Here is a 24,298-nt window from a genome sequence, read left to right on the forward strand (position 1 = left end):
AAATAGTTCTAGAGATTTTTGTTCATGTGTTTGTGTACTCAAACACAAACACAATATAGGTGGCAGAGGCTGAAAACACCACAATTATCATGCGTGTTTCACAATGTGTGCGTTAAACGAAAATGCGTGTCTGCACCATTCATTCACACAGAGACATGCAGAACATGCAGGATTAAATATCATATTAAAATGTATTTTTGGGGCTTAATATTCACAGACACTAGTCCATATCCTGTTTTGATTCAAGTGTACCGACCTACTTTTGATGTATCCATCCAAAATTTGGCCAATTCCGTGACATCCCGTGTTATACGATTAAATCTGTTTCTATAAATGGATTTTGTGATTCTGTCCACATTTTCTGCATCGTGGAATTCATAGGGCCCTATATTACTATTCAGTGAAGCCCCAAACCACTACTGAATCTACAAAGCATACAACAAGACCAGGAAGGTTCAAATCATAAACCAATGAATTATGATCCGGTTCTTTTTAACCTAATGACACTTATGAGCCAGTTCTTAGAAGTGCAATATTATATATAAAGTGTATTTCTTCTCCAAAAGTGCTAAAAGAATAATTAATGAACAGAGTACTTCATTTGCATTAGCAAGTATCAAGTGGACTGAGTTTTCAAAAATGCTGCACTGGCTACTACAAAAGTGCATTTTGAAATGTACTAAAAAGATAGTGGGGTTGTGAGTCTTCAAAGAGAATTCAAAAAAGGCTTGCCAGAGCATATGGCTTAAAAGAGTGAAAGATGTTAACAGTTATGTTAATAAAACGACGGACCAAGAACATAAATTAAAATGCATTTAGAGACTGAGTTTGAAGATTTTGGCTTTGCCTAGTGAATAATCAATCTTTGAAACATCTAACTAGAAGTTGTAAATGTTGTTTCTTATAAAAGTCAGGCCATATTTTCTGATCATCAGTCACATGGGGAACAAGTGGAACAAGTCACTGGCTTTCTATGGTGCTTCATGCACAAACAGATATTTTTGTGCAGCGAGTCAGGGGGATTAGACATGGTTGCATGCTCAGCATTATGGGGCACTCTCTGACCTAATGGTGTCTGGCTCAAGCAGGTATGTCTGTATCCCGATGTCTGAGTAGGCACGTCCCAATTTTCATACTTTTCCATGCCATTTTATAGTAGTGTGAGCAGTCTGTTCACAATGAAAATTCCAAAAAAGAAGTACACTTCAAATATCTGGATGATTCACCTTTTTATAACTGAAAAAAACAAGCGTAGAGTATATCATTCGGGACACTAGTTATTGATCATGGCATCAGCATGTGGTGAGTTTTTTTCTAACACAGTTGAGAAATTGTGATCTCTGTGACTAACAAAAAGTGGATTCAATTATTTGAGGGCTATTTGGCTTATACTTTGTGATATTAAATAACAACACTGAAAGAAATTAAATGTGGGCTACTTAGATGGTGATACTGATATTTTTATCAAGTACAGAGTCATTTTCTTAAATTTAATGATCTGAAAAATGTGGCTACTCAGCATCTCAATATAGGTGACCCCTTCAAACTTTTACAAGAGGTGTAAATTGCTATATCACATCCTGCATGGTCAACTGGGCAAAGAATCTGAGCTGACTTCATTACAGAGCAAATGAATAAAATAAAGTAGAAATGTACTATTCTCAGAACACAAATGAGAAATCTGCCAGGTAGATGTTTTTCTTTAAAATGTGCTTTAGTAGAAAAAGGTGTTAGGATTAAAATGAAAGGTTAAACATAATTGAGCATACAATGTCTTTGGCCTCAGAATTTAAGAGCTGCTCAAAATTTGAGCTCCTTTGCACCACCTTTAATAAGCTGCTTCCTGAAAAAAGTTTTTGACTGATCCCATTAAAGATAGCAAAACGGGACTTTCAATTCAAGGTAAAACTAGAGATTTATGGTGTTGTTGGTGGTTGCTAGGATGTTTTGGTAGATTTGGTAGAATTTGGTAGAAAGGCAAGGTTCTTTGAGCAGCTCTGGTGACATCAATCAATTTAGTACATACCTCAATGACTTGTGCATCTGTGCTTGTGTGTGTGTGTGTGTGTCATCTTTACCAACACACACGGCAGAATTTCCCTGACTAAAGCACTAAGGTCTCACCAGAGCCCATTATAGCCCTCTGCTCTTGACATGTTTGTGAGAATCACACATGTAAACACTGCAGGAGGTTCTACAGACAGACTCTACAGACCGATTTCTAGCTTTGCTATTTACTGCTGAGATGGAAAAGCAGACCAAATCAAACCAAAAAAGACACACAATCTCAAGTAACCATTCTATTTTAAAGCACTAATCGGTGAGTATTCGAGTTTTATTGTGTCAGTAATAGTTTAATTCATACTGTGTTTCTCAGAACTGAGGTTTTTGAGGGAAGATTTTGCTCCGCTCAGACAAACAAAAATACATCTATGGGAAGACGGGATATAAATGACAGAAGCCTCACATTCCTACGAGGTGGAACTACTGGAGTCAAACATGTAGGGCTGAGGCTAACTAAATGGGGGGTAGAAATAAACGACAGAAAACATTTAATTTGCACATTCTTTGCCCCCCATGGGGTCTGCAGAAGAAGAGAATAAAATGTTCAAACAACACAAACACATGGAAAATATAGTCCAAAGCACCAAATATGGCCCAGATGTGTCTCAGTCTTTCTTTTGGTGTTCATTCTTATAAAACATGACTTAAGGTACACCCATGGCCTTCAGCAACGGTGATCCCACGTTCTCGAAATACCCATTTAGTGCAAAACAACAAATGTCTCTTTATTACTATTCTCTAGCCTTGGTTTAAAGATTGATTCCTTGCTTGAAATGTGATATTCATCCCACATGTAGTGACCTCAAACCTGAACACCTCCTACCCATCCCTCTTCTAATCTTTCCATTCCCAAGAGAGCTGCCTTTACGTCACCGTAGCGCCATTTTGGAGAGTATCCACTGAACGCAAACAGCATGTGCTATGGTGACGTGGTGGAGACAAATTGTTGAATAAAGTCGTTATTTTTGTTTTCTTTGCGTACAAAAAGCATTCTCATAGCTTCGTAAAATTACGGTTGAACCCCTTATGTCACATGGTTAATTTTACAGATCGCCTTGCTACGTTTCTGGACATTGATCGTGTTACTTAGATTGTTGTCTATGGGTGAGTCAGAGAGCTCTCAGAATCAGGGTATGATAATCTTCTCAGAAAATATCACGGTTATACTGTATTAAACAATCAAAACAGTTTTTTTTTTTTTTTGGTTGAACAAATGTTTTAAAGTATGTGTTCATTCAAATTTCATTAATCAAAAACAAGAAAATTTAATCACTGATTATTTATTAGTTATTTATTACTTATATTTATCATTAATTATTCATACAAATTCATAAATTCTGGTTTGACTTAATTTTTCTGGATTCTGTACTTTTATGATTTAATACAAATATACTATCAAAAATGGTGTTAATGAAAATGCATAAAAATTTAACAGTTTAATTAATGTTTTAAAACCTTTATTCTTTTATGTTTTCGCAAAGGGCTGCACAACAGAGATTTACTAAATTAAAATGAGGGAAAAAATTATATTCCTTAAAAATGTTTATGTAAATTATTATTATTATTTTAGAAGTAGGCTACATTATAGTAAAATCATAATTTCTGTCAATTTATTCGAGTTAAAAAGCGGACTTTTATTTTGACGGGTTGTAGTGAAGAGCTTTGAGTGTCAGAATGTATTTGTTTTTGACAGTGGTTTTCTCAAATAAAATGATGAAATGATTATTAATTGTTCTCTCAGTGAGACTCTCAGTGTTTGTGTTCACGTCCTCAGATAGTGAGACAGCAGGCACTTTAAACCACGCTGGCGCATACTTGAGTATGTAGTACACGACACAACGCTGCTCATTCACAGAGAGACATGCAAAACAAACAGATTAGCCTATATATTTATATGGCAGTGCTTTGTTTTTGATTTATTCATCAATCCATCAAATCGCACATTTTATGTGACATCTGAATTGTAGCTAGCTACTGTAAATTCATTGTCATGACTGGATTCTGGAACATGTTCGATGCATTTCCTCGTTTTGCAGCCGCTTTCCGACCACAGTTTTTGTAAACTGTGTCTACCCTCGAGGACAAATAAGCATTTGTCTTTTCTATTTAAAAAGTATTCCCATACTAGTGCCAATTTTAACTCATATTTCGACGTGGGATAGAGATTAGAGATAACGGCCTCTGTCTCTGATGCTGTCTCCACTGTACGTGTGGGTGGAGCAAGAGAACAGTTAAGTGGAAAGTTGTTGCCTAGGCGCAGGCGAGATTCTGTGTCTGTTATTTTCTCCCAATACTGTAGATAAGCAAATGTACACCGTATGATAATCTTACATGTTTATATCATGGTATATCGTCATACCGGTATATCGTTACAACCTTATCTCAGAATGCATCAAAAATATCTTAATTTGTGTTCCGAAGATGAACGGAGGTCTTACGGGTTTGGAACAACATATGAGGGTGAGTAATTAATGAAAAAATTGTCATTTCAGGGTGGAGTTACCCAAGAGCTGTGACAGTCGCAGTGACAACCGCATCACCGTGGTGGTCGTTTTCCACTGGCGGTAGTGCACGTTAATTCATGCACTATAAAACAAGCATAATACAAAGTTTTGTATGCAAGTGTAATAACAGTAATAGTTGCAAACTGTTTTATTTAGATTATATGTCTATGGTAATTCACAAATTACCTCAAAGGTCATACACAGCGTTTCCTTTAGATTGGCAGGTTTGAGCACAGGAAAATACAGTTTATTCTGCATTCATCAAATTAATTTTGTGTGGGGGACCTTGTTGGGAAACTAGGCTTGTTGCGATAGTCTGTGTTACCGGTGATACACAGTGTTTAACCCACCTACCGGTCATAGCACTTGACCACCGGCACCGTCCCCATCGTGTTGAAGTTTTAGCCTATAGCAATAAAGCACTTAATTCAGTTAGTGACTACGTGCCTTCGTAATTTAGCGTAAGCGGAACGAGCGCCACAGTAAAGCAGCAGGTGTCCAATTTCATTTATCATTTGAGGAGAGTGAGGCGAGCTAACTGGCAAAGGGTGGCGGAAGATCTGGTTTCAAAGCGAAATGCAAAAGCACCTATTTGGAAATATTTTGGATTCAAACCAAATGCCAACAGGGAACCTGAAAACGTTAACGAGGCAACCCTAAAACTTTGCCTGATGAAAGTGGCAGCATCCGGAGGTAACACTTCGAATTTACACGCACATCTTCAAGCACACCACAAAAATGAATAGTGAATTTTTTATATAATTTCTTGTTTGATACTTGCACGATGTGTGCAGTGGTTCGTTTTGTTAATAAATGCACTTTAAAGGTGTTTCATAAGTGCTTTTGTTTAGTTTTTGCATGGTGTGTTAAGTTATTATTCATTTTGCAATAAAGATGTGTGTAATACAAGTGAGTGTCTTATTGTTTTGTGTATTTTTATTAAGAATAAAATAAATTAACACCATGATTAATTCAAACAAATGCTACTGAATTGCCGCTAATTAAAGTGAAAGTAAATTGAGACGTGTGCACGTCTGAACGACCACATTTTTGGCCACACGAAATCCCCGACACGCAACCCCGGTGACACCGGGATTACCGTTTTTTTTACACGTCGATTAACCGGTGGAAAAAATCCGTCACCGCAACACCCCTATGGGAAACCAAATAATACATCGCCAGTCTGGAGCCATCTCCTTTCATGTCACCCATCTGCGTTTGTACAAGTGTCTTCAAGTTACCATGATCGCAAACGCCTGGCTGGTCAGGTTTGGTGAGGCTTTCCCCAAACTGGCCAAATACAAACGAGAAATGTGGGAACTGTTGCGCCCGCTTGCTTGGCGTCGGAACAGTGAACCTGTCTGGGATTTGTCATATTGTGTCGTGCCGCACCGCATCCAGTGTAGCATCACTGATTATAATTATAGTTCTACAGCCTAGTATTTTTGTCGTGTCCCGCCACTCGCGTCCTGTAGACAAGGTGTATTTAACTTTCTTATTTAGGCTACTTTCTTGTTTAACTGTAATATTTCTTTGATATTTATTTTAGTGTTTTGCAGGCTGCGTATTCACTGGCAGAAGTGCTAAAATAAACACGCACGTTTGTTAATAGTTGATTGAGCCGCATTTATAATTATAAATTATATAATTATATAATTAATTATATAATTAATATTAGTTATCTATATCAACACCGCGCCATCGGTGATAGTTGGTCCATTACCACCACGGTGGTGAAAATCTGCCGTCACACCCCTAAGTAACCCTTTAATCCAAGAAAAACACTTAATATTCACAGTTTTTACTGGGTGGCCGATAGTTGCACAGTGTCAAAGACCGTTGGAATTCCAGACTGCTTATTTTAAGCTTTTGGCACAGGTGCTTTGAGTGGTCAGGGCAGCTGAGAGAGGTATTAATACATTCTTTGTATAAAGATAATGAGGCCAGATGTTGACTTTTGAAATGTGTTTGCTTCAAAAAAGCACCATTCCCTAACTCTCAGCAGCTCACATTCATAGACGTTAAGTACCCTATGGCCTACATAACAAAATAATCTATAAATGAGAAATAGCCGGTTCTTGATTTGATTATTTAAAATGAAAAATAGACAGAGAGAAAGAATCAAGTACAAAAATATGTGTGTATGGAAGTAGGGGGTGGGGAGGGCGAGCAATCCTCTTAATACCACGGCAACTAGTGTGGAATGTCTACAGCAGGTCTGAGAGAAAGCTGCTCCATCTGTTCCTGCCATCAATTCTCTCAAAAATGAAAAGAATCAGGATGCTCTTCATCAGCTCTCTCAAAGATATCCAACTGCTATCACCAACCTGCGCAAGTATCCAACTGATGCCACGTAAAATATTATGACCTGTACACCCAAAAAAACACCTCTAATACAGCAAGTCCTTTCACATTTACACCATTCATATCACTGGCCACTTTTATGCATAGGAGATTTGTTTCTTGAATAATTCATGACCTGACAAAACATCCCCCGCTACCTCAACATCCCCCCCAGTCATGAACAGATAAAAGGGAAAGGAAGATAACTTACCAGTTTCTTCATCAATAGTAAAGATCCCCAGACCCGAGCCATCCCGAATGGAGTAACGGATTTCTCCATCTCTTCCTTTATCCTCATCCTGAGCTGTGATTTTCATCACTGATGTTCCAATGGGCACATCCTCTTTGATAAATCCCTTATCCACATATGATGGAAACAATGGCCTGTAGAGATTCTCGTTTATGTCCACAACCTCCACCTCAATGTGACAACTTGAGGACAAAGATATCGGCTTCCCTTTGTCCTTTGCCCTTGCTGTGAGACTGTACACTTGCTTTTTCTCGTAATCCAGATTCTGCACGATTCGTACGGCGCCACTCAATTTGTCTACTTCAAATTTCCCATCCCCATTGTCAGCGAGGCTGTATCGTACCTGGCTAGATGGCCCAACATCTGGGTCATGAGCTTCTAGCCACATTATAACAGTACCAATGGGTAGATCTTCCCGTACTCTCACCTGATAATTTGGGGGAATAAATTTTGGAGGGTTGTCGTTTACATCCTCAAGTGTGATTTTAAGCAACACAGTCGAGACAAGTTGAGGTTCACCAGTGGCCTGGTCACGAGCGGCTATCTTGAGAATAAAACTGGGTTGCACTTCACGGTCTAGAGGCTTCTTCACCGTAACGATCCCTGTTTCCATATCAATAGCAAATTGATCTGTGTCTGCCAATATGGAGTATCTGACCACACCATTATCACCAAGATCTTTATCTTTTGCTTCAACTTGAATGATCTCTGTGCCCACCGCAGTGCTTTCGCTGATGTCCACTGAGTATGCGTCCTGTAAAAACTGTGGGCTGATATCATTAGCATCCAGGATCTTTACATCCAGCAGACGTGAAGAAGACTTCTGGGGTATTCCAAGGTCATACACAGTAATGTTCAATGTATAGTGATCAGTTGTTTCTCTATCAAGAGGTGCATACACTTTGAGCCATCCACTGTCCATGTCAATGACGAAACGACTTTCAGTGTCACCCCCAGAGATAACATAAACCAGTTTTCCATTAAAACCGCTGTCAGAATCCGTGGCACTAAGATGGACAATCCTGGCCCCAACAGGCAAGTCCTCCTTGACCTCAATCACACTGGGAAAAGTTTCTGCAAACTGGGGCGCAACGCGGTTCACAGAGTGAAAGTCTTGGAAGTGGTCTTCGGGTTCGTTTTGGCTGTGGATCTTGCTTCCTTTTAGAAGCTTTTCTGCCAGCATGCTGGCAACTCCAGTATCAACACATTTCACTTGGACTGGTTTACGTGCCGTAACGACCGTAATGTTCAAAAACATGGGCAGAGTTTCATGTTCTCCATCACTGGCTATGATCTGCAAACTGTGATAGAACGCTTTTGCTGCCTCACCCTCACTCAAAGACTGCTTTAAGGACAGAACGCCTGAGTTTGGATTCATTTCAAACAGATTCAAGTCATTCCCAGCTTTTATTCTGTACCTCACCAACTGCAACTCATCAGCATCGATAGCAGACACGGTTGTGATATGCTCACTAACACCATGGTCTCTTGGCACAGTTACGTCGCAATCCACATTCTCAAAAAGTGGCTTGTTGTCGTTCAAGTTGTTAAGTGTTACTGTAACCTGAGTTTCCACCTCACGTCGAAAAGGGGAACCCCAATCTGACGCCCGCACTTTCAAGTTATAAATCCTTGGCATCAGTTCATAATTCAAAATCTCTGAACTGCTGATGACACCAGAGAAGTAGTCAATGACAAATGGCTGGGGATTCACATTGGCAATGCTGTAAGTGACATATCCATTTTCCCCACTGTCTAAATCAGTGGCTTTCACTGTGAGTACACTAGTACCTATGGGCATATTTTCATCAATGCTAGCTTTGTAAGATGTCTGTTTGAATTCTGGGCCGTTGTTGTTCACGTCGATCACACTGATAATTACTTTTGCGGATGCTTTTTTGTCGCTGGTCATAACTTCTAATTCATATCTGTTCACAGATTCTGCATGAAGGGGCCCAGCTGTTGTAATCAAGCCTGAATCTGCATTAATGACAAAATGATTTTTATCCAATTTGTGTCTAAATGCATACTTAAGTTGAGGATACTTTGGCACAGCTGTTACCAATACAACTGGTGTGTTCAGTGGTGCAAATTCACTCACATTGACTCTGTAAGTAGTATGACTGAACTTAGGAGGCCCTACTTTAAAGTGGGGGGACATGACATGGATGACCTTTGCGGATGAAAACTGGGGTGGACTTCCTTTGTCTTTGGCTTGCAGTGTTAGGTTGTATCCAAAGGGCTGACTATCCCAGTCGACCTGCTTAACTGCTTTGATTTTATATTCCTTACTGCCTGGACTTGTGCGCATGGCTTTAAACTGCTGAAGAGGGTCGCCCGCAACCACACTGAGAGATGCTATCTCACCATTAGCACCTTGGTCACTGTCTTCGACAGTCACGACAGCATAAGTAGGGTCCTTGTCAGTGTCTGAGGGTGCTAGGGTTACAGCAGTGATGACCGGTGCATGCTCGTTGGCCTGCTCCACTCGTACCGTTAACTTAGCCATGCTGCTAAATCCACTGCTACCATACAGTTTCATGCCTCGGTCCACTGCTAAGATCTCTAATTCATACTGCTTTGTCTCAGAGTAGTCCAGCTTTCCAGTTAGCGTAACTACACCACTTGTGGGGTGGACCGAAAACATGTCCGTCCATTCTCTGAAGCTGTAGTAGTACTCTCCGTTTGTACCGATATCCGCATCCGTCGCCATCACCTTGGCTACACTTGTGCGAATAGCTGTGTTTTCTGGTAACGATATGCTATAAGCGGTTGGGGAGAACAGTGGCCGAAGATCATTTGTGTCCAGTACCTGAATCCTGACTCGTGTTCGAGCCTCAGCATTTGAATTCTTTTCCATGGCTTTGACTGTGAGAATATAGTGGTCTCTAACCTCCCGGTTAAGAATGGCACTGCTACCTCCTTTGGTCCTTATTCGCAAAAAGCTAAAGTCTCCCAATTGATAGTCCTCAGCTTTGAACAGGTTCTCATTGTCTCCCGACACGATTTTGTACCGTATTTCCCAGGTAGGATCTGTGATGTAGATTCCCATTTTGACAGGACTTTCCACATAGGTCTTAGCAGCAGAGTTCTCATAAATGGTAGCATTGTAAACAGACTGGGTAAACAGAGGGACAGACACAGTGTCGAGGCTATGGATACCAGTGCAGCTGCACAGGAGCAGCAGTACCACCAGCAGTGAAATCGCGTGGTTCTGCATGATTGCAGCACACTCCTCACTGAAAATGCAGAGAAATAAAAGAGAGAAAAAGTTAAGATAACACAGCTCCACTTTTAATAGATTTAGAGCATTTGGGACACATTTAAATGGTTTGAGTCTTTCATCTGAAAACTTTATATCTAACACTACTTATATTATCATTAAGAAAGTATTCATGGGTTGAAGCAGATAAAAAACTGACAGACAACTTTTAAATATCTATTTATGGCATATCATCACTCAAAACAAATATGATTAGTGCATCAGCATCCATAGACACAGCCGCTGACTATCTGTCTATATTTCCAACTTTACCATAGACACCATGACAGCAGATAGGCCAAATGATGAATTGTTGTGAACACTGTGAGGATGGAAGTGCCTTTTTTGTGTATAAACATATAATGTCACATTCCACTGCCTCTTGAATAAATATATACATTATTCTCACCGCCTCCTGCCATACATCTTCAGCTAAGAACAAGACAATGTGTACAGAGAGATGTATTGAATAATGTGTTCACAACATAAGTAGAAAAACATTAACAATTATGTCAATGAATATGAAAAGCTCATCAATCACAAAACTTTCTTTTTCTGTTTCATCTCTACTTTGACCTGCATTATTTACCAGGACTCACTGACACACTATAAATAAGTGCTTATTACCTATTTAATCATATGTATTAGTGGTAATAAATGCATTAGGCCTATTATAGTGAATCGTAGTATTCGTAATATTGTTTAGCATATATTCTGATATGCTGCACATCAGGAAAGTGCCATTTGCATGGCTAACCATGTTAAACAAATCTCTAAAAAAAACTTTCAGCGTTCGTTTCATCGATTCGCATTTGCTAAAATACGCACAAATTCGTCTAGCCTGCCGATGAAAGACGGCGCTATGTATAAATTCAACATTTAACATTTAGTAAGTGGTTTACTCTTCAAAACCACTTGCTAGAGAGCGCGTGCTAGAGATTTCCAAACGTCCTCGCTAATATTCGTGCCCTCCAGCATATAAAACAGCAAAATATTCACAGTCGTTAAAATGATATTTAGTTTAGAAATGAAATAAATATGACTGAACTTTCTCAGCGACACCAAAGAACCATAAAACCTCATTCTTGTTAGCGCACTAAACAACATACTAAATTAATTGTTTTCATCAAAAGAACCTCAGTGTTAACTCTCCTAAATATACAGCAATTTAGCATGGAATGGAAATAAAATACCAAAGTAACAAAAGACGGGCTTCTGCTCTGTTGTTAAAGTGTATCCCCATCCCCCAGTCCGTCGGTTCCTATTCATTTCACGTCGCCACATTGATGCCTTCATGCGCTGGCCAGATGTATGTACTGTTCACATTTGAAAACAATTAGCTGACCACTTTGGACCGCTTATCTTAATTAATTCAACTGCTACTGAACACACTGAGTATTCCAACAGCTTTGCCAATCTACAGTCAACTTCAAAGCTGCCCTATTTCCACTACGGACAGCAGTGGAGGACTCCCAACAGCAACTTTACACCGCGAGCTGACTGAAACTTTTACGCATTTCTGAAAATAGCACAAAACTAGAACAAGTCCAAAAAGCCCTCGCGCAATTTTAAGACTTCCGAAATCGTACATACCTATTTCAGTCCTAACGTCCTTTGTTTGGTGGCTTTTTATGAAGTTTACAAGTTCCGAATCTCTGCATGGTACCGACACTCTCAGTCGCTCTCTCTGTTCACTGAACTATCCGATCCGCACACACACATACACACAAAGCGCTCTCAGTATCTCTCCGCGCTCTTTGCCCAGTGTACGGATCTACTTCCTATTGGCATGAAGATGAAACGGCCGTCGCTCTCCCCTCACAGTAGGATGGGAGAAGTCTTTGATATTTTATTTTATGTGCCAAACCTCTGTCTCTAATGAAGAAATATGCTGAATCGTGCGTTTTTGGAACAAAGCAGAGAAATAATCTCCATGGCTGTCATCATTTCTGATACTCATGATGATAAAGCCCTACGCGCAAGGTAGCTACATTACCTCTCAATAAGGATGTCAAAGTAACACCGGTATTTCGGTAGCTTACCAAGTCGATAGAAAAATTAAAAAGATACATCAATGCCAGTTTTTTGTTTTCTATAACATGATTGCGTTTTCTGACTCATATGCGACTGTGTGCTCATTGAAAAGAATTCGCAACTAGACAGTTACACAGAACTAACACAAATGCTAACTTCGCCATTATTAATGTGAAAAAAGTTGTTTATGTCTTAGCTGAATATAAATATAAAAGGTGAATATGTCAAAATATAACATTTATAGATTCGATTGTCCAGTAATTGCAGGTGGTACCAAACATGAAAAGAGAAAACCGTTTCAGCATAATTTTTAATCGCCTAATGATCTGATTCAAATCAAAGTAACATTTGATTACAATTTTCTCGATTATTAAGCCTATTGCTATAAGAACCCCGAAAAACTAAAATCAAGAACCTAATCCTAGTTCTGTTGTCTTTTTTTGTGCTACTTCTTGTAGTTTTTTCTTATTCTATTAATGGCTTACAATGTCTTTATTTGTTTCAGAACGTAAGGCAATATTTGCTTAATTAAAAAGTTGGATATTGCTAATATTTGCTGTTGCGAATCGTATCATTTTCCGTGCTGGTATTGCAATGGAGTGAAACCGTGAGAACTCCATACAATCTTTAGGCTATATACTATATATAGGTGTAGCTATTTAATAAATAAAAACTCAAAAATTCAAAGCAACGTTCCATACCACATGGAAACCGGGGGAAAGTTGTATCGCCAGACGGAAAATCTTTTTAAAGCGTGGCCCCAAGCACGGCACATGCACTCTGTTGCTCGCGAATGATGGCGCTGTCTCACTGCTGTGCCAGAGGGCGAGCGCTCCACGAGGATGCTCGCTCTAAACCTCAATCTGTGCAACTCACTTCATAATGCTTACATCCAGTTGCGTGTACCCATTGCCTATGCATGACCATATAATAGCCTATTATGCATAATGACGGTGTTAATAATTGTGATATTTATTACTGGTTAAGTAGCACAAGTAAAGGAGTAGTGGTTGTAGTAACAGTTGTAGATGCAATAATGCTGTTTTGCCTTTTTTTCTGCAATGCATTTTGTACTAAAAGTAGTTGCATTCGTTGAAAAGCTATTGTGAAAGAGGCTCACCAGATTCAGCGGGCAAAAGCCGCCGCTCCAAAGTTGCGTCTAAATGATCTCCAGGATGTGTTGGCAAAAAGAGTATGTGAGCATATCTTCGCGTGGAGATTAAGTCAAAACTCGCAATAAATCCGGCTCATGGTGTAGTAGCTCCTACATTTCTTTACACATCCAAAAATCCTCGTGAGCAGGATTCCACGCGGTAGAGACTATCCACAACACTCACTCAGAGCTCGTGCACTCAGGCAGTGGAGGAGGCGCGCGGATCCTCCGGGATGCCTGGCTGGCTTTCCGCCGCTGTGACGTCACCGCTCTCCCGGGGGAGTCGATCATTTGAGTCGGTGATCTCACCTCTACCTAACGCTTTGACGTTTCGCACTGACATTGAAGGCTGTTTATTGAATTATCAGCGTAATGGAACTTTGTAACTTTAGAGTTCAGCTGTCTGTGGCGATCCATTACATTAGGATCAATGAAGTAGAGCATCCTGCCCCTCAAATAGACTTTTTATTCGGTTTAATAGTTAAGTTCTTTGCCCAATCTGAGAATGTTAAACATCTTGATTGTATAAAGTTAGTATATTGATCTTTGTGTTTGAAGCTTTATTATAGCCGAAATGTGGAATGTTGCTTAAATAAGAACACCTGATGTACATTAAGATTGGACTCATAAAACATTTGCCCCGGGGACTCTGTGAATGAGATACATCAGGTCCCTTGTGTGTGTGTGTGTGTGTGTGTGTGTGTGTGCCCCACTCCTTCCCTGACCACTTATCAAGATGCAAAATCATTCAGTCACCCCTAACGTTGTGCCTCCTTACAAACTCATGCAGACACTGCATCACTCTGATCCCCCCATAAAGGTTTAATTGGATTCCAGTCAGGTGACGTGAGGGACCCAGCCGGTGCTTTTGATCCCGCCAGCGCTGAGACATTCCGTTTCTGGTCTGGAGTTTTTTGGAGTGCTGGCCCTAAGAGAGAACAGACAGCATGGAGAAGGTGCATCCAAGTGTGTGTGCACGCAGAATAAACGCTTCACAACTGGAAGTCTCAGCAATGGCAGAAAGTAACTTTTTTTAACTTGACATTTCAAAGTAGTGGTCATGAAGGGTTTTTAGATTTCTGTGGATTTTTAAGTTCAGTTTTTGGGGCAGATATAGGCTAATTGGTTTCTGTAGTGCAATATCAATAGTAATTAACCATCAGCAATCGAAGGGATAGTCCATCCAAATATAAATAATGAAAATTCTATTAATTTTCATTATTTATATTACCCATCAATTACCCATCCTCATGTTGTTCCATACCTGTATGACATTCTTTCTTAGGTTGAACACAAAAGAAGATATTTGAAGAATGTTGGTAACCAGACAGTTTCATTTTCTATTGACTTCCATTGTATCCACCTTATTCTTCCCATAAAAATGGGCGTGGCCATTTGTAAATTCTATGGGACTTGCTTCCCATCTCATTCGCTTCCAGCTATTTTAAACTGCACAAAACCGCTAATTTTGCTGCTTGATATTGCAAATTAGATCTTGCCATATTATTTTAATGTATTATCTTAATTATGAACAGGATGTAAAAAAAAAAAAAAATTATCACTGTGCCTCAGTATATTTCTGATAAATCCTTGAATGTTAATTGTGATTACTACATAACAACTTGAACCATTTTCCTTGAAAATATTTTAGGAATCATGCAAATATTTTTCATGCTAAAATATGGGAAGTGTAAAAGATTAAATTATATAGACACTTTTTTTTTTGATAGGGAGCCTGTGCTCCAGTAGTAATTAAAGAACAGAAAGGCTGCAAGGTTTTTAATGACATGATGATGAGTAAATGATGACAGAATTGTCATTTTTGATTGACTATCCCTTTAAAGATATTAAGTATGACACAGACTTTCTACCACTTTCTTCATATCAGTGTCTTTATTCCACAAAGTTGTAGCCAATGTGATCACAGCAATATTTGATCCCTAAATGAAATCTAAACAATTTATAATAAAAAAAAAAAGTAGACACATGCAGTTACACTTCTCAAGTGTTTATGTGATACATAAGTCACTTAGATAAAAATGACTGCCAGCTTCATAAATTGTGTATAAAGTATGATGTTGGCAGACATTTTTATGAAAAGCGACTTTATGTAATGCCATGCCTCAATAACAAGCTTTTCCCGATAAACGTTTTAAAAAGGAATGAGGCTTCAACAGTCTTACCATATTTAGAGAATGGGGCATTTTATGAGGCACATCTCTTTTTCACTTCTCTAGAGAAATTCAGTTTACCTCTATACATGTCTCAAGCTAAAAGTCTCAGCATAATTGCCACTTACCAGTACCACACCCCATACTTGATATCTATTCACACCCTTGAAAATGAACAAGGATTAGATCTCTAGGTTTTATTTGCTGTTTTGCTATCCTACTGAGCATGGTACATTTCAGAGATTTTAAAGATGTTTTGTTTATTTATTTATTTTTACAGAAATAGAGAGCTCTTTCTCACTCAATATTATAAGTATTTTTTAGCTACTTGTGCTAGTTTTCACAGTGATACAAATATTAGCATCTTACATTGGACTGCCAGTTCGGCAAAAGTTCATATGATGCATTTGTGGATCAATACCTAAATGACAATCTAGGTATCCAAATCAAATTCAAATTTAGCATTTTTCTTTCACTTATAAATGTTGCTCACTACTATGTCACATTACATTACTCCATTATTAGTAATATTGGTTTAGAAGAACAAGTTGAATAAGAAAATTAATAGACTTAAGTGAAATATATAAATAAACATTTGTAAACTGTTCTAGGACAGTGAGAGAAACTCAAGTGTCTGGAATAGCTTTGTATCATGACTAAATGTGCCATGTCAGGCACTTGCAGTGTCGACAGTTTAGTTGGTTATAACTGAAGCGATCCAGCTTTGTTTTGAGCTCCTGTTGTTCTGAAACATTTACTTGTTGAGGACATTATCCCATTCTTTAGGCCACCTATGGTGTGCAGTTCCTGGTTTGAGAGCATCAGCACCCTGTCGGCGGAGAGAGGGTAATGGTGCGAGAGGCTTTTAGGACGTACTGCAAGAAAAGTGAGACAATAGACCATGTCAAAATATATAAATGTTGCAGAGAGAATAACACATGGATACAACCTCAAAGCCAATACAGAATGCACTGTCATGCTCACATTATGAGGACTGAATGTCTAATTAGGCACTACAGCAGACGTCATTCAGATTATCTAGGTCAGATTATCAAGGTATGGGATTAAGAAACAAGGATCGTTTTAGGAGGTATAAAACAGACAAAAGAGATTTTTACTCTAATCTCTGTTTGATTTAAGAGATCTTGTGAGTGAACGCCCTGTCCGAAACTGATGTAAAACCTTGTAACATCAACTCTATCTCCAAACTCAGTGGTTTCCACTGCACTGCAAGTCTTTTTCCACAGCTGACACACCGTAATTATGATCGTAATTATGTCATATTCAAAATGACATGTTTTCCTGGTTGAATGTCTCAGAGATATTGTGATTTCTGTCTTGCTGTTTATGACAGGAACAATAACTATGATCTGAATAGGCTGGTTTGTTTTTAAAAATCAATGTCATGTATTTTCCACACAGTTGGGTGTAAACTAAACCGCTATGAGCTGAATTTCACTTAATGTAACATTAACTTGTCACGGTACAATTATTCATATAAGCATGAAAGCATTTCTGATGAAAAGTGAAAACATAATATTACACCACAAGAGGAAAATAGTCTGAGAAAGTGCATATGGTTTAAAAGAAAAGAACTGTGCAAACTGTAATTGCAGTTTTAATTGTAAAAGACTATAAGGCTGATGAAACATGGGGCAACCTTTTGAGCAATGTTGCTTGGGCACTTCCATATCGAGAATGGGTAACAAATTTCTATCTGGATACGTTAGATCGGTTGTGGGCCCTGTGTCTCACCTGGTTACCGATTGACCGCAATATTAACCAAAGTTACCCAGCAACATTGCTTAAAAAGTTTCCCCATGTATCACCACCCTAAGAAAGCTACAGTAAAAACTACCCAAATAGTTCACCCAAAAATTAAATCTGTCATAATTTACTCACTCTCATGTACTTTGAGACTTGTATGAATTTTTTTCTTCTGCTGAACACAGAAAAGTACATTTTAAAGGGATACTCCATCCCAAAATGAAAATTTTGTCATTAATCACTTACCCCCATGTCGTTCCAAAGCCGTAAAAGCTTTGTTCGTCTTTGGAACACAATTTAAGTGTTAATTTAAGCTTGTGACTGTCCCATAGACTGCCAAGTTAGTAACAGTGTCAAGGTCCATAAAAGGAAAGTCGTCGTCAGAATACTCCATCTGCCATCAGACATGCAATCTGGGTTATATGAAGCGACGGGAACTCTTTTGTAAGTGAAGAAAACAAAACAATTCCTTTTTCACAGTCTCCTCTGAGTGTCTCCATATAACCGCATGTTGCGTATGCTCTTCTGTATCATCCGCGCCAGTTACAGGCCTCCAGGTTTACATCCAAAATACCCCAAACATTCATCAAAAATAACAAAAACTGTCGCGGATGATACAGAAGAGCATACGGAGCATATGGTGATATGGAGAGAAACAGAGGAGACTGTTGACAAAGGAATTGTTTTATTGAGAATTCTGATGACGACTTTCATACCTTTTATGGACCTTGACACTGTTATTTACTTGGCAGTCTATGGGACAGTCACAGGCCTCCCGGTTTTCATCCAAAATATCTTAAATTGTGTTCTGAAGATGAATGAAGCTTTTACAGGTTTGGAACGACATGGGGGTAAGTGATTAATGACAAAATTTTCATTTTGGGGTGGAGTATCCCTTTAAAGAATATGTGTAACCAAACAGTTAATGGTAGCCATTAAATTCCTTAGTATGGAATTTTCTATTTTAATTCATTTGTGTTCATTTTTCTTATCATTTATGTACATTAGGGTTTTATGTCATATGTTATGTTGTTGAAATAATATTTATTGCATTAATTTTTAAACTTTTTTTTTACGGAGCCCCACACATGACATGCAAAAAAAAAAAAAAAAAAAAAAAAAAAATTGTGCGCACAATTTACTAATTCGTTCCCTCAATGTATTAAAATTTTCACAATTACTATTGCATTCCCTCGATTTACTATTGCGTTCCCTCGATTTGCTAAATCGTGCGCACGATTTAGCAAATTGAGGCAACGAATTAGTAAATCGTCCGCACAATTAATAAATCGAGTGAACGAAATAGTAAATTGAGGGAACGCAATAGTAATCATGTGCACGTTATGGTATATTGAGGGAACGAATTAGTAAATCGTGCGCACGATTTAGCCTACAATTTTTCCTGCATGCCATGTGCAGGGCTCCGTATTTTTTAACTCTAAATTTCTGACAAAAGAATATGTTCTAAAACACCTGTAACTGTTAGTAAATACTTAAAGGGACCACAAATGTAAAATTATATGAACATTTACTCACCCTCATGTCATTAATAATAATAATAATAATAATAATAATAAAGGTAAAATCTTCAGTTTTGCATGTATCCTCAATCACCCACTCTGGTTCCCTGCACTAAATCCTCTACAAATTTTAAATAAATTTAAAGGTATATGTGTGTGCATCTGAATTGGTACACATTTATGGGATAAGAGTCAGAGTCTTATTTTGAAAGGCTTGTGTTTCCCTTGTCATGCTGGTTTTACCCCCTATTTTCTCTATTCCCCACCAGCCGCATTGCCCCTCAGTCATAATCTCATGGAAATAGTGTTGGATTACACACAAAATAAGCATTTCCTACATGGATTTGCATGCTTGGATTAGTACAGTCATGTACTTGAGGCATATGTTTTCTGCACACACACATTAAAACCATGTGGAGATTCTTTGTAAACCATCACTGTCTGTTTGTCACTCTGAAGTTATGCTCTTAATTATCCTTAAGTGTGTATCGGTTGTTTTCTCTGATGCATTCTCAAACAGCCGATTTCCTCATGTGTCCCTGCCATGGAAAGAGCTCAAAGCTTTTATAGCGAACAGGAAATGGATCAGAGGCAAACATACCCAGTCTAAGAATTTGTGGGATTGAACTCATGATTGATCTTATGGTCCCTGTGACCTCTCTGGATTTTTGTGCATACCCATCTGAGTTGAGTTTTACCAAAGCATTATTGTACAAAGACCACATGTATGGCCTACAAACACATGGGAATCATTCAAGGGGTTTTCAAGTTCTCAGGGTCATTGTAGTATATTTGAGCCAAGGTTACTGCTATAAAATAGAAATGTGGTATTATCACTCTGAACTCTGAAAGTTGCCCCCCAACCCCTTTTCAGAGGATGTCGGCACAAACATACTTTAAGTCACACTTAAAATAAATATTAATATTTAAATGTCATTAGACCTTTACACAGAATCAAATGAACTTTCAACTTTTCAGTTATGATTAGAGTTAAGGGAAATCCATTAAAGCATTGAATCTTTCTTTAAGGATTCTCAATCGATCCCAAAAAAAAAATAAAATCAGAAATTTAACACTGGATCTGCAATGTAACTTTGCACTGCACAGTGGAGAGACAGAAACCTCTATGGTTTTATTAAAAATATCCTAATTTGTATTTCAAAGATTAACCAAAGTCTTGTGGTTTTAGTGTGAAATGATGGTGAGTAAATGATGGCAGAATTTTTCGTTTTTGGGTAACTGTCCCTTTCAAACAAACTAATTTTTGTGAAATGGTGAAAATGTTATTTGATATATATATAATGCAAATAGGCTATATTAACATATATTTTTAAGTTTGTTTGATATTTCGGGGCCCCTTCAAAAAGTATTCATACAAATATACAGAGCAAAAAAGCACACCCACACAAATACTCACATGTGTGCACTCTTGGCCTGTGTAAGAAGATCATATATTCTATGAGATTTATCAGGCTTACAGAATGCCCTGGGGTTGTTTCTAATCCTCCATCTCTGAGCAGTGACACCGCCTTTTGACTGAAATAAGCTCCATTTTCCAGAGCTAGACTGAACACATCTACCCTCAGCTGATGCTGTGCTTTTCTCTTCATGCTAATTTAGATAAAACTTAAAATGCAGTCTGACACTTTTCAATCCAATTCATGGTAATGAGGGCTTGGCGATATCTCACCCAGATCTCTGTAGAACAACTCCATGTCATTCTCCCTGCAAATGGAGTTTTGCTAAGACATGTTTAAAGAACTGGTATAGTTACTACATTTCAGATATTTGCATGGAAATAGTTGATGCCATACTACCCTTATGCCTCTGCTATTTACTCTCTCAAAAGCAGGCAGTGACCAGTGGTTTTTTTATGCTCCAGAAAGCATGGAGGATGCTAAATTCCAGTTCTGCCAAAGTCATACGATAGCTTTGTGTGTTATTATTTCATTATTTTGCTGTAAATAGGCCCAGAAGCTCTCAAATCCCATTCACACTTGAGTGCATTTAAACCTGGCACATCCAGATCAGCCAGGAGACTTCAATGGCGACTGACATCACTGGTGTTAAACCTAGTGCAACATGTCTTGAAGTGGCAGGTCTGAATATGCGTATATTAAGTATAAAAATATTAATATTATATATTAATATTAAGTGCGAAAGCCACAAAGCTACTATATGGCTCTTGAAGCAATGGAATATATGTGCTATGGAATGGAATATATGGAATATATAGCACATAAGTCGAATGGACTATTTTTATGAAAATGTATTTATTTTTTGTATGGGAGATTAAAAGCCCCTTGTCACTGTATGCATTCACAGTAGAGGTGTATCAATATAAGAATATATGAGCATATAAGTCAGTATAAAAAATACAATTTCTAAATACCTCAGCAAACAATAATATGTTATTGAAAACACTCTTAAAAATAAATAAGTAAATACAATTATTCTATATACCACAGAATAAACTAATGTCAGTTTTTGCTGTGATATATAAAATAATTGTATACAATTGTATTTATGATATTGAACACACTCTTAAATAAATAAAAATTAACAAAGTAAATCAATAGAATGTACTCTTAAATAAACAAATATTACTTAAAATAAACAGTAATAAAAAAGGAAGAAATAAACAAATTACAAGTGATAGAAAAAATAAAAACATTAGAACAAAGATATAAATAATTTAACATCATAATGAAATAATTAAGCTTGATTTGTGAGTTTTAAAAGGCTCAATTTTCTGTGAAGCTACTTTGAAACAAAATATATTGAGAAAACCACAATGTCGATTTCTCATTTGTATGTGACCTATCCTTTTTAATTGTATTGTATCAGTTAAAACTAAATTAATATAAAACTAAATTAATGTTTTACTTTGCACATATTTTTAATTGAAACATCTTCATTGAAATATGGCATTAGAGAGTTTACTGTTGAACACATTGTTGCCACAAGTACAATAATAATAAAACAACAGCAAAAAGAACAAACACTGTTTCAGGTAGGCAAAATCATAAAGCATAAAATCTTGTTAGTTATTCAGCTAAAGTATGTGAGATCATACAGATCAAAAGAAAGAAAAAGAATGACTCAACTTCCCTATGGAGGACCTAGAAGACACTTTTAAGTGTTTGACATTGAGGTTCCTGTTAACATTCTGAAGAATATGCACATTGACACTACTCTCATTTGCATTCCTCTCAACTAGTTGCATTGTTGTGGTAGAACAAAAACAATCTACTGTGTCCACCACTTTTACTCCCCTGTAACCAAGAGTCACCTGTAACATTTTCCTAATGTGTCTACTTTTTTGACCACTTTCTTTAGTCTCTCTTCAGTCTCTCTCTCTGTTGCTCTTCCTCTCAGAAATCTTTTGCTAACCTTCAGGGGCAATAACAAAGGGACACTTAAGAGACCAAAGTTTTTATCTATTTAGACAAAATGCTTCTCAGCTATTCTAGAAGCGTCCACTGAGGCTCAAATATTTTAACTCTGAACAGCTCCTGTGCTTCTGATATGTACAGTACACACACCAACACACTCTCGCAAGCAAACGTCACATTAGCGATTTTTTCTCTGCTCCATTATGTCACACTGTTGCTATATGCATAGGGATGATAGTTGAAAAGGCAACATATGAATTTCAAGACTGCATTTGTTTCATTGGAAAATAAAAAGAGTCTTTTAGAAAATGGTCCAGCATTTGCGACTGTTTTAAGACATAGTTTGGTCACTGCACATTTTAAAGACAAATAAAAAATATCAGCAGGATGACCAGGTCATTTAATTCACTAGCCTCTGTTCACCCTGCGTTTTCTAAAAGTGCCCTGGAGCAGTGTAATTTGAGTGTTCTTGCTGTGGACGATTCAGGGAGCAGCGAAGATCAGCGTGAATGTGCAGCCATTAGTATGTCAGAGCACTGAGCCAATTAAGAGCCAGTCAGATGCTACGGCTCATCAAAAAACTGTATGCTCAGCATTAGATCTGGCAGAATATTTTCTTTCATAAAATGTCTGTTCTTCAATATGCCGAGATTTTGATCAGTTCTAGATCCATACATTGTTTTCCACTGCTATATACTATATATGCATTCAAAAAGCATTTATTCTTTGGCTTAAATTTAGGATTTATTTATTGGAATTGCAATTTCCATTTGTATTAGAATGTATAACATAAACTAATTAATCTAATGTGATGTATATTTGTTAGTCATGCATAAATTAAAAAGTTAGGTACTCAAAAAAAAAAAAAAAGCATGGCATACTTTATTATCAACCAGTTGCATCTTTTAAAACTTTATTTTAATAATCATATCAAAATGGATTTATTTAAAATAGTTTAGAATCAGCATGAATCTGTTTCTTGTAAAAAAAAATATAATACATTTGTAGTGCTGTCAAACGATTAATCGCGATTAATCACATACAAAATAAAGGTTTTTGTTTTTTGTAAAAAAATTCAAAATAAATGCTGTGTTTGTGTGTATTTATATATACATAATAAATATACACAGTACACACACACACATATATTATGTAAACAAAAACTTTTATTTTGGATGCGGTTAATTACGATTAATCGTTTGACAACACTATTATTAAGTTAAAAAGTAGGAACATGGTTAAAATATGGCTAGCTGTGGAGAAAGCAATATTTAACTGGTAAAAATGTGTAAGATAAACTCAAACAAATTGGATTTATTGGATTTATAAATGTATAAAACTGGTTATTGTGTATAAACACTTATAGTACTATTACAAAAATCTTACCTTCTTATCTGTTTCATTTATAACTGACAACTACGCATTGCATGAAAAACATAAAAATAATTAAAAAAAGATGAATTTGTAAACAAGTGTTTTTAATACACTTGCATAAAATTATACAAGTTGTGATACAATTCACATTTGTTTTTGTTATTTAATTTTATTCTTTATCCTTTTTATTTGAACAATTGTGAATCAGATGAATGCTGTCTGTGACTGTTTTTCAGTGAATGAAAACACGTGAAAGGATAAAATACTTACTATGCTCCACATTTCACTACACATTTTTTTTTTCCTACTAGTTTGTGCATTAATTTTTGTAAAATAAAAATATTAAAATAAAAAGTTAAAAATGCCTAGGATTTATATTTTAGGGATTTTCCATTTAATGTTTGTGATTAATCATAAAGAAAAATATACTTTTTTTTTTAGTATATATATATATATATATA

General features: G+C 37.2%; 1 protein-coding gene across 4 annotated transcripts in view; it reads right to left on the reverse strand.

Annotated features, from left to right (window-relative positions):
- Positions 1–13,833, reverse strand: part of LOC109091422 (protocadherin Fat 1-like) — an 87,763-nt gene extending 73,930 nt beyond the window's left edge. For 3 of the 4 annotated variants that reach the window (XR_006153736.1, XR_006153734.1, XM_042716700.1), the window contains exons 1-2: positions 12,017–12,174; positions 7,123–10,400 (exon numbers count right to left, since the gene is read on the reverse strand). Coding sequence is in view for 1 of the 4 variants with exons in the window: in XM_042716700.1 (XP_042572634.1) it covers positions 7,123–10,381 (3,259 nt within the window). In the remaining 3 variants the exon portion in view is untranslated. Of the gene's footprint in view, positions 1–7,122; positions 10,401–12,016; positions 12,175–13,577 lie in introns of those variants that run through there. The other variant, XR_006153735.1, reaches the window with a different exon arrangement.
- Between the last annotated feature and the right edge of the window lie 10,465 nt (positions 13,834–24,298).

The sequence above is a fragment of the Cyprinus carpio genome, chromosome B1, assembly GCF_018340385.1.
Source record: "Cyprinus carpio isolate SPL01 chromosome B1, ASM1834038v1, whole genome shotgun sequence".
Lineage (NCBI taxonomy): Eukaryota > Metazoa > Chordata > Actinopteri > Cypriniformes > Cyprinidae > Cyprinus > Cyprinus carpio.